Here is a 12,287-nt window from a genome sequence, read left to right on the forward strand (position 1 = left end):
TTCAGCTCATTGTATCACTTAATATTTTGGAGTAGAATATGTCCATGTGTCCCACCTCCTTCAGTGTGGAATCAGCTAAGTAGTAATTACTGGGTAAGTAACTTATCTAGAAATGACATTTTTATGATAAGATTTTACATAATACTTACCCAGTAATTACGAGCAGAGCCCTCCCTCCTCCCTGCTAATGGACATATGGCATAAATAGAATGAAGTAGTCTGCTGATAGTTCTTGGTATTCCCGTTGGTGGGTGGGACCTGTCTCCTGCACTAAATCTGTGAAGCGTTACACTCAAATTTTTTAATCTTCAAGCTGCTGAGGCAAGAAATTGTTAGCTAAGTAATTACTGGATAAGTGTTATATAAGAATTTATTTTATCATAAAAATGTCATTTTTAGAATTACTATTTACATTTTCTTTGTAGGAGGTTTCAACCTAGGGTATTTTTATTGCTATGCAGTTTTATTAACTTGAGATGAAGTTTTTCCATATAAATCTCATCATATACAGTGGTCCCCCCATACTCGTTGGGGGGGTGGGGATGCGTACCTAGACAACGACAAACACACACACACACACGACACACACACACACACACACACACACACACATCACACACACACACACACCCCGTGAATAGTTAGAATCCGCGAATGTTTGGAACCTCTATAAAAACGCTAAAAACAGCCTATTTGTTAGTTAAAACTCAACAAAAACCACTAAAAATTTTCATACTTGGTTTAATAGTATTATCACAAAAAGTGCATTTTATGATGAAATTGATAAAAAAAAAACAGGAATTTGTGAATATTTCTCATAGAAAAATACAGCGAATGCACGAATTTTCCGCGAATAATGCGGGGAAACGTTCCCGAGAGAAATCCGCGAAACTGGAGAATGCGAATACGGGGGGTCCACTGTATGTGATATTGGAATTCACTTCTTGGTTTGTTGATGAGGGTATTTGTGATGCTACTGAAACCACATTTTAGGATTGAATATAGGGAAGGAGAGAGAGGTGTTTTTTTGGGATGTATAGTTGGAGTGAATATGTTGTTTTTATTTCTTTTCTCTATATTCTAGTGCCATATGTGTTCTATATTCATTTAGTAAGAATTTCATATGGAGCCAAAAGTATACATGTCATTAAATTTATAGCTTGAGTTCTTGTAAATTAAGCAAGCCATATGCTGGCAACAGTCCTTGCTTCTAGAGTAGCTGGTAATCTTGTTCACATGTACGGTATGCTTCAACAGACAGCCAGGTGTAGGACATCATTACAGAATAAGTACTAGTTCCCTTTATTTCAGCACCATTGATATGATGGAGTGATGCTGTTACAGAGGGTATGGGGAGAGCATTTTAAATGATAAAGAATAAAATTGACAACACTGCTGAAATTAATTATTAAAAAGCTTATTCCTCTAATAGACAGAAATTTGGAAAGCAGTTTGTTTAGGAAGATAATGAGAAGGAACAATGTGTATGGTGCAAAAAATCGTATGTCATAAATATATTTAGAAGTTAACTACCAACATTAAGGGTTTTATGCAAAAGGAAAATAAGATGTAATAAATATGAATACCAATAAATGAGTACTTATAGTACCGTATAAGAAAATAGCATTACATTGTAAAAATATGTATCAGCAAGATGTTCTGTGACAGGTAGCTGTACAAGGCAGGAATTTTGTAAAAATCATTTTTTTCTTTCAAGCTGAAATTAATGAGTATCTTTTCACTGATTTTTTTTTAGATACTCATTAGATGATGAAGGGCAACCCATCAGGGAGATAGAAAGTGTGATGATGACAACCTCTGGATTTATATCCTCCGCAAGAGAGGGTAAATTGCCTGAAGCACGTGTCCCTAACATCCCAATGGCAGCTCCACGCAGTTCTTCGCCTGCTACTGGTGAGGGGGCAGCGGGAAGGAAAAAGATTGCAGTGGAAAAGCTCATTCGAATGAAGAATAACCAGGTTGGACCACCAAAACCTACTCCTAATAAGCCAAAACCACCCAAGGAAAAGGCCAATAATAAACCAAATAATAAAGTTATGAAGGATATAAAAATTCCTAAGATGCCCAAAATTCCTAAGCTACCCAAACCAACAGGACCTGGGAGCAACCCTCCACCTCTTTTGCCACAGGGCACTCCAGGCACTCCTCTTGCTCCCCCAAAACTGAAGATGCCAACTCCAAAGCCTAAGGCCCCAAAACCAGCAAAATCCCCCAAGACAGAGGCAAACAAGGCTGCCACTCCTAAACCCAAGGATCCTGGAAAGGAAAATGATACCAAGCCAGCAAAGAAAGAAAAGGAACCTGGAAAGAAAACTAAAGAAAAGAAAGAAAAGGACCCTGCTACAAAGAAGAGCAAAGAAGGGAAGAAAGAAAAGGAAGGAAAAAAGGAAAAAGAGCCTAAGAAGGAAAAAGAGTCAAAGAAGGAAAAGGAAAGTAAGAAGGAGAAGGAACGAGAAAGAGAGAGGGAACTTATAAGGGCTTTGGCTGCATCATCAGCAGTAACAGTGACATCTATACCAGCACCAAGTAAGCCACCAGATATTCCAGGGCAAGACAAGGCTGAGGGTAAGTCAAAACTAAGTATTTTTAAGAAGATAAATAAGACAAAAGGTGACCCAAAGGACATGGAAAGACAAGGGGACAGAGAAAATCTTCAGTCCCGTGATAGTTCTCCAGATCTAATGATTGATGAAACTCCTTCAAGAATGGGACATAGAAGACCACCAGAAGATTTCAGCATTCTTGATAATCCTGTTCGGAGATTAGAACCTCCTTTAGAAAATCTAGCAAGGTCACCAAGAGAGTTTTCATCATATCCAGATGACCTTTCACCTCCTGGAACACCATCTGCTCCTCGTACACCAGAAATTCCCAACCTCCCAGTTCGACTTCCTACAGAGAAACGTAAAAATAAAGAAAAAGCTAAGGATAAAAAGCCAAGAAAAGACCGCTCAAAATCTCCAAAGTGTGGCTTTAGTCCTGTTCAAAGGGATATCTCAAGCATGGAGACTGAAACCCCAGAACGTCCAAAAACCCCAGAAGTGCTTCCTTTAGATGAAATTCCTGGACCCTCCGCCACTCCGTTTACTCTACCTTTTCCAAATGTACCCTCATTCATTCCTCCATTCTCAAGATTTCCCTTCATTCCCTTTGCTGGGCCACCTCAGCGGCCTGGGTTGCCACCACCAGCACTACCAGATCTTCGAATTACTTCTTTCATTTCCCGACCACCAAAGCGCCCCATGGAAGATGAGCATTTACCTTTTTATGATCCGGAAGTCCCAGAAAGGCCCCTTACTCCAAGACATGATCGTGATTCAAGCCCGTTGCCACCTCAAAGCCATTCTTCCCCACTTCGTTCACCTTCTCCTGTTCAGCTGATGGAGACACCCCCACGTCCAAGAACCCCTGCACATCACTCACCACCACCCATGGTGAAGATAAAACCAGAAAAACCTGAAAAAGAAAAGGTAAGGAAGCATTAGCATGTTGTATGGGTTTGTCCATGTATAAAATGTGTACAAGTACCCAGACATTTATATAAATATGCAGTCTTTATATCCATTGTAGGACAAATTTTGACAAAATGCTTTATAGACTGATTTAAGTGTTGTATTGAGATTTTTGTTTAAGTCCAGAGAAGTAGTAAGAAAACTAAGTTCCATTTTATTTGGCTAGATTCTTTTAGAGTTTTATATCTAAATTCACTTAATATTTTGTGAGTATTGATTGCTTACCAAGTATTTTTCTAGCAGCATTGTCCTCTGCCTTTTACTCCTGATCTGTTCTCTTGGGTCTCTGTTCATTTTTACTTTTGTCTTGGTATGTAATTTAGAAACATTACCCATCAAGGCAAAGTGAAAAATGAACAGAGAACCAAGGGAATATATGAGAAGTACAAGGCAAAAAGTAACACTGCTAGAAACCTGCAGCACTGCCTATGGTACATATACTGTACAAGGCAGATAGTAGATGGTATTCCCATATAGGGTGTTTTGAAGAGTATGAAATCGACACTATTTCATCTGTGGATATCTTATGCTCCCACACTGTGTCAGATTATGAATTCCTAGATTGTATGTTCTCACTTTGTTATATATGGTTACTGCTCAAAGTCAGAAATTTAAAATTATGTTTATTCCTACTCAATAGACAAGCCCTCTGTCCTTTACAATAGGAATTGTGTACGACGAAGCTGGAACACAGCTGTTAAAACTCTTGAACAAGGTGGCTAGGCAGTAACTATCATCTGGTATGCAGGGAGACCCTCCTGCCTGGATGTAAACATTCCACTTTGCTTTCAGTCGTCATGCAATGCAGACGTGTTTTCTTGGGCTCTTGCCTGACTGTCTTTAAACTCACTTTTCCCTGTGGGATCTTTTCTTTTATTGTTTTTATATATTAAATATACTGTTTGATAATTATTAATATACAAACCAACCACAATTTGTGATAGCCATGGAGGCCACCTTCTCCCAGTGTGTCTTGGGGTTGGCAACTAAGGGAGCCTTTTCATTATGAGGGTGTGACAGTATATTTTATTATTATTTTGTGATATTCCTCTTCCATTTGCGTGGTCGGAAGTTTGGCAGGAGGAAACTTCTGTGCATTCGCCCTCAGTTTTCTCTCCCAGTATTCTTTCCTTATGGCTTTTTCTCCTTAAGGAGAGATATCATGTACACCTTCTCCGCTCTGGTGCCAGGCCGGGAGGAAGGAAGAGGGTGTTAGCAATTGGTGACTTATTCTCTGGGGTCTCTTGCTTTAGAGGGCAGTGCCCTTCAGAGTGAGAGGAGTCTCTTTTTTTATTAATTATTTTATCTTTTTTCTTCAGGTTGACAGTGAGTATTTGTAGGGCACAGTAGTAGATGGTTGGACAGCTCACTGTGTTGGTTATCCTAACCTTCAGGAGTGTACCTGTGACACTCTGGTATACTGTGGTGCTGCCTCTTTATGTGTAGTTGCCCTTATGTGCCTCCTGTTAGATTGCTACTGTTGCCCTGATGACCAGCCACTGGTCAGTATCTACTGTGCCTCTGGCCCCAACTGCCCAGTGAGTCCTGCCACTGCTATTGTTGTTTCCTAATCACTATCCTGTAGAAGAAGCCCTGTGGAAGAAATGTCATCCTCTACTGCCCTTCCTTTCTTTTTCTGAAGCTCGAGGAGGTCCCCGAAAACCAGATAGGCCCCTTTCGGCCAAAGAAGAGGAAGGCAGCTTCTTTCCCCCCAAGAAGTCCTCCTGCAAGATTTCTAAGGGGCTGCCTCCTCCTGAGGAGCCAGTGGGATCTCTTGTCTACTCTTCCCAACCTTCAGGCTTGGGATTCGATTCACATGCCCCTGGCTTTTGTGTTTTGGGAGTTGTGGGAGTGCAAGGTTCGGTTTGCATTCCCGTCACCAGTCTAGGGATTCCGCCTCTAGACAGGTGCTGTGTCAGATGCTCGTTCGCGAGTTGCTCCGATTGCTTGTGTTTCTAACGAATCATGAGCATCTAGAGCTGCTGATGAGACCTTTCACCATCTCAGTTCAGGCACAGGGTGAGACATCCACATGTTTTGCCTCCTCCTGCCAGCACTACCCTAGCACTCACTGAGTGCTTGGCAGGTTCCCACCTGGTGTCTCAATTCTGAGGATTTTAACACCTGGAGAAGCAGGGAGGAGAGTCCTTTTGAAAGTTTTTCAAGACTTATAAAGGAGTGCCACTCTCCGAGGAGGCAGTGGTTCTCTCGGTTCTAGTAGGATCCAATTCGTATTCTCCTATGGAGTCACGCTTTTGGGAGCCTCGAGTTCATGATCTATTGAAATAGCGCTCTCAATCCTGTTCTTGGAAGTTTGCATCTAAGACTGGTTCTTCAGAAATAGAGAGAGGACTACTCCCAATGATTGTTCTCACAAAATTTGAGAGTCTCGCCAAGGGCTGAATTCCTTAAAATTTGAGTGCTCACCGAGTGCTCAGATTCTTTGGAATCATGAGCACTTGGAATGTGAGAGAGAGATCACTCCCTATTATTGTTCATACAATATTCGGGAGTCTCGCTTTGCGCTTAAATTCATTAGAATTTCTGGCGCTCGCCAAGCACTCTCGAAGCGAGAGAAGACCACTCCCGATGATTGTGCTGATGAGATTTGGGAGTCTGGCCAAGTGCTTGAATTCCTTAGAATTTCTGGTGTTCTGTGAGCACTCACATTCCTTGGAACCATGAATGCTCCGAAGTCAATAGAAGATTGCTCTCGATGATCGTTTTTTATGAGATTCGGGAGTCTTGCTGAGTGCACGAATTCCTTGGAACTTTTAGAGCTCCCTGAGCACTTGGATTTTTTAGAATTGTGAGCGTTTGGCTGTTGTTATATTGACTGCCCAGGATATTACAGAATCTTGGGCATTTCTCAACCAGTATGAGGGAGTTCGCTCTTCAGTCTGGTTTAGGAACATAGTGAGAGAAGTGCCGAGACACTTCGGTGTTTCAACACTGCCTGCCAACGCTTTTTTTTTAATTGCTAGGTCAGGTTCCATCCTTGTGTCTTGGACCTTAGGGTCCGAGCATGTAGGATAGCAGACACAAAATCCCTCTTTAAACTTTCTTCTCAAGGGCCTTCGGCTTGAAGGAAACTATAGTTCAACAGATCTAAACCAATAGATTGTTTACCTCCTTGAGAAAAACACTGTTACCACTTCTCTCTTAACCTTTAAGTCGTTCCCTTCTTAAGTCTTCAGCCATCTCCCAGTGAGGCAATATTTGGGACAGTACTTTATTAAACTGACCTTATAAATCCTAATCCATAAGCTCTATCCCCTTTCTATTTGGTTATTTTTTTAGACAGTTTATTCTGTTATAATTGTTATGACTTATACCTTTAAATTTTGCAAACATTCCATAGCATTTTATTTTATCTTTTTCATTAATAGTAATAAAAATTGTTCATTACCATTCATTATTTCTTCCGACATTTTCTTATAATCTTATCAGTAAAGTCTATTTGTTTTTTTATATATTTGAATTTTTCATCTGCCATGCTATATATTTCCTAAACAAGTTTGTAATATTATGCATTTCATTGTTCTTTATTTCAGGTTTTCCCCTCATTTTCATTCATTTGGTTATGATTTACTTAAATTTCATTTTCTTTCTCATAGTATATTTTATCTTGAAAACTACACAGTATTCTGCAATATTCTCCCTTTAGTACAATTTCATTGTTCTCTATTCTATTTGGTTATTACTCGTAAGGCTGTATTTATTCTGTTTTGTTTTTAACATTTTTTTTTTATTGAAAGTAACAAAAATTGGGCATTACCATTCATTACTTCTTATGATATATTCTTCTGAAAAATATATGATAGTATACAGATACAAAAAAATATTGTAAATAAGATTTATTATAACTCATAATTTCACTACTATCTATTGTTCTGATAACCAAAAACAAAGTCATTCTTTTTGGCTTGTAGGTTCTCAGCTAGACCAGGCAGTAGGGCTTATCTAAAGGGTAGCACAAGAGATAAATTCTTTAAACTTCAGGGTTTAATATGCTTGTCCCACCTGCATATCACCTGTCAAAGGTACTAAGAAAAGTGGCAGTGTCTTCCAAAACAGTTGTCACATTTATAGATGTGATTTTTCATTTTATTTCCAAATAAAACTATAATAATAATAATAGTATGTGAACCATTATGTTCAGCAAAACATGTTTAAAACCTTAAACTACCCATTTATTAATTCATGTGTTATAAAGTAAGGTATTCAAAACTGGATACTGGTAGATGAGGCAACAGGGTTCTCACCCAAGAACAAAAACAATCTCTCAGTTTAGATCTTTTGAACTATAGTGAAAATGGGAGGAAAGTGATAGATCTTAGCAGACGAGTACTGCTCATAGTCACGTTAAGTGACCTGCTCAGCTCACTCAGTTCAGATGAATCGAGTGCTCTTCTCTGTCCGTGAGAATTTTCTGCTCTCCTCAGGTTGGTGCTTTGCCTTGGCATAAGCACCCTCCTTCCCCATGCTATAGTCATCACAAGTTGATGATTGCCTGCAATCTGCCCCTCCTGCTGGTTCTTCTGGCAGGAGAGGTAGGAATGCCCTTTCTCCTTTCTTGCTCTTTTGATCCCCTCGGTTGTTCTGAGAGATGCAAGGCAGACAAACAGAATTCTGATGAGTTTGTCTCTTTTTCGGAATTCGGCTACAAGGGTTAACATCTTGAGATCGATCCTTGTCTTGTCTTGTCGTACACTTAAGTAGTCAAGTAAAGTTTCATTGGGTCCAGCCAAATCTCCCTACACGGGGAGGAAATCGGGTTTTGCACCCTGGGGAAACTCAAGGGTTTTTCTTTGGGATATGAATTCCCTCAATTTTCATTCAGCAGAGATCTTTGTGCTGATTTGTCAGCACATTGATCCTAGGAATACAGTGGGGCCTTGGTAACCGCGGGGGATGGGGACCACAACAACCCGTGTTAAGCAAATATGTGTTATCACAACCCTCAAAAATACCCTAGGCTGTAGTACCCTAACTGCCTGTTTCAGTAGTTAAAGCACCAAATATGTCCTATCTACGAAAATTCTTATAGGCTAACTGCCTATTTTAATACTAATTCAAACACCTAATATACTTTAAACTAACATATGGGTACTCACTATTGAATTATTGATCCAGCCTAGCCTGATACACGTTGCAATTAGTGCAACTTAAAAGTATCCCAGCTGCATGGCCTTCTATATTATTAGTAGTAGTAGTAGAAGGAAATTGTTCTTGAAACGGCTCCCTCGCTTGTTTTATTCCTTCTTTGTTTGTGTGTTTAGGTTTTATGTCTATAATGACGTAAATCTTTTATAACTTCTTTCCTGTTTTCATTCCCCTTCATCAGATCTGCAAACAAAAGTATATTCGCTTACAATTCCTCTTTATTTTCATCATATTGCTGCTGCACAAAACTCTATTTTGTGAATGAATACATTTATGATAAAAAAAAACTATTTACTGTAATGAAAAAAATATTTACTGTAATGATTACAATACAGTAATATCAATGTATAACAGCAAAATACAGTAGTAAATCTATTTTTGTCTTTTGTTTACGTTGTGAATCAACTGATGCATGTTTATTACCAAAAGAATTATTTAGGAAAACAATTACGTTAAGAAACAAATTTATTGAGAGAGAGAGAGAGAGAGAGAGAGAGAGGAGCGAGAGAGAGAGAGGAGAAGAGAGAGAGAGAGAGAGAGAGGAGAGAGAGAGCTTGTCATTACAGGCAGTCCCCGGGTTACGACAAGGGTTCCGTTCTTGAGCGCGTCGTAAGCCGAAAATCGTCGTAAGCCGGAACGACACTTGGAAATATGCCTTAAACTAAGAAAAAGTTAGAGAGACCTTACCTGTGTGACATGCAAGTATTGCATGATGTGTAGTGTGGTATTTCAATGCCAAAGGATGGTTCTTGAAGGTATAATTCTTTATTAAACTCTTGTGACTCGCGGAAAATTCACCACCAGCACTACCTTCGCCAAACTTTTCACTACTGCCTCATGCAGCGCTCTAGCCTTCTCCTGGATCACACTTAAGCTCACCGGAATGGACGTCGCTGGTTTCTGGTCCTCCAGCCAGATCATGAGCAATTTCTCCATTTCAACAATGCTCTGGCTACGTTCTTCTCGTTTATCACCGTTGACTTCATCGGCGCAGCATCCTTAACGTGCTTCAGGATACGTTCCTTGTCCTTCACAATGGTTACCACCGTGGTCCTGCTCAAGCCTAAAGAACGGCCTATTTCGGTGTTAGTTTCTTCTCCTTCTCCGAACGCTTCACCACGTCATATTTTACCTCCATCGTGATGACCTTCCTCTTCTTGGATGAACTATCATCGGAGGAAGTACTTTGGCGTTTAGGAGCCATTGTAAATTTGCGAAAATGGCAAGGAATTTCAGCAACGTCTTAGCACACAACCGACTGAACTTCAGGCAGAGACGCGATTGAAGTGGCGTCCTTTCGTATTGTTACGCTTAGCGTCCTCGACCGTCCGAGGTCGTTGTTCGGTCAATTTACCATACAGTTTAATAGCGTTAATTAATTTATGCACCTCCGCTCAAAAACTAGTTCTGCATATGAGGTATCGTTAAAAGCATACAAAACGTCGTAACCTTGGAATTTGCATTGTAATCTAACCAGAAACTTAGTTTTTTTTTAATTATGTACTGGAAACAAGCAATGATTTTTTCATTATTTGCGCTTTTGGACTGTTTTTAAACTGCGCATCCCAAGCTAGTTGTATTCCATTCGCCCGCAAACTAGTTCCGCATATGCGGCGTCACTAAAAAAAATTAAAAAATACGAAAAAAAAAAGTGTCGAAAATCATCATAACCTCAAAATTTTTGTTGTAATGTAACCAAAAACATATTTTTATTATATACTGTGCTAAACTATAAAGGATTTTTATCATAGCATGCGTTTTTTAAAAGCGTCGTTAACTCAGAGCGTCGGAAGCGTCAGCGTCGTAACCTCGGAACAAGCGTCGTAACCCAGGACGGATTTTCCATTGAATATTTAAGAAAAAGCGTCGTAACCTCGGAACGTCGTAAGCCGGAACCGTGTAAGCCGGGGACCGCCTGTATTTACAAGAGTGAAATTATTTAAGATCTTATTATGAAATTATTATGAATTCTTATAGAGAGAATGACATATTATGGAATTATTTATGAATTATTATAGAAAGAATTATGAAATTATTTTTGAATTATTATAGAAAGAATTATGAAATTATTTATGAATTATTATAGAGAGAGAGCAAGTAAATTACAGAACGAAACCACTGACCTGCTAATGGCAACACACTCTCCCACTTGTCACATTAATTACTTAGTTGACAGCTCTGGCTTCCAGCGAGTTAAAGATGGAAAGGATATTTTGTTTCTTTAAAATACTATCACATACAAATTTTGCAATTACATTATAGTACTATTATTATTTTATTATTAGTTTATTATTATTATTATCTATTATTATTATTTTATTATTTATTCTTATTATTTATTATTATTTTAATCTTATTAATATTTGAAAATATCAATAAACATATGTACATGTACCATAAAAATTCTCACTTCTCAGTGAGAGAGAGAGAGAGAGAGAGAGAGAGAGAGAGAGAGAGAGAGAATTATTATTTTTATATTTTTTAGTTTTATTTGATTTACACATTAAAGGTGGAAAGCCTATAAATTACAATAAAAAATTGAACAAACACTTTCGCAGGGTTCCTCGAGGATTCTCAAATGTTTGTTTGTGTGTGAAAATCTCGCGTGTGATAATTAGTTAGGTTCCAATGAAAGGTTTGCCCCTATTGTGAATTCGTGCAACTCAAATCGCTTTAGGTTGTGGTAATATTACTATATTGCCAATCCTTGCATAGTTGAATGATTTTTCAAACTTTGTTTAGTGACACCTCTGATGTTCTATTTGTAATCTATTTGAATTACAAGGTCTACCAGACTTTTAGATTAGGGACAGTTTAGCTGTAAAAGATTCCAGTTTGTTGAATTTATTTTGATTTTATTGTTCATTATTTGTTATTGGTATAATATATTTCAGAAAAAGGAGCACAAAAAGGAGAAGAAAGAAAAGGAAAAAGAAAAAGTGAAAGAAAAGGAGAAAGTCAAAAAGAAAAAAGACAAGAAAGACAAAGATAAAGAAAAAGAGCCAGATAAGAAGAAGAAGGAAAAAGTTGACAAGAAAGAGAAAAAGAAGGGAAAGAAGGAAAAGGAAGACAGCACCAACGCTTCTCACTCAGCAGCTAAGGTGCCTCTGTCATCTGTTCCCTCTCCACCTCCTAGACCTTCCTTGCCGCTACCAACTGAAGGAACTCCCAAACTGTAAGTATTTATTCTATTTTTCCCCTTGTCATGGAAGCTCTATATCAGGCTGATAGGTTATGTAAGAGATATAATTTCTTTCTACTTCTCTGTGGATAATTGGCCAGTCTTGTCATATTTCTACATACGATCTGTATTTTTTCTTATAAGGAGAATAAAGTTTATGCCAGAGTACAGTACTTGGTCGTGTCTTAAAAGCACTTGTTTAGCTTTGTATTCTTGGTTTTGTAGAATCCAACTTTTTGCTTGTTACCAAGGTGGTTTGAGCTTCCAAGCATAAGTGAAGACCTTCCATTGTTGTGGTTGTTTCTTTTTGAGGTATGGTTTTTTGCTGTTGAAGTAATAGTTACTTAGCCATAGCAGGTACTCCACAAGTAAGCTTTAGTTTGTGATGTTCTGGGTGGTTGTTTGAT

The 12,287-nt window shown here is 38.7% G+C and overlaps 1 protein-coding gene across 2 annotated transcripts in view; it reads left to right on the forward strand.

The window, feature by feature from the left end:
- The window catches only part of LOC135212089 (transcription initiation factor TFIID subunit 3-like), a 124,897-nt gene that overhangs the window by 50,224 nt on the left and 62,386 nt on the right, over positions 1-12,287 (forward strand). For both annotated transcript variants that reach the window (XM_064245465.1, XM_064245466.1), the window contains exons 4-5: positions 1,757-3,491; positions 11,594-11,874. In XM_064245465.1, the coding sequence (XP_064101535.1) occupies positions 1,757-3,491; positions 11,594-11,874 (2,016 nt within the window). The remainder of the gene's footprint in view (positions 1-1,756; positions 3,492-11,593; positions 11,875-12,287) is intronic.

This window comes from Macrobrachium nipponense, chromosome 40, assembly GCF_015104395.2.
Source record: "Macrobrachium nipponense isolate FS-2020 chromosome 40, ASM1510439v2, whole genome shotgun sequence".
Classification (NCBI taxonomy): domain Eukaryota; kingdom Metazoa; phylum Arthropoda; class Malacostraca; order Decapoda; family Palaemonidae; genus Macrobrachium; species Macrobrachium nipponense.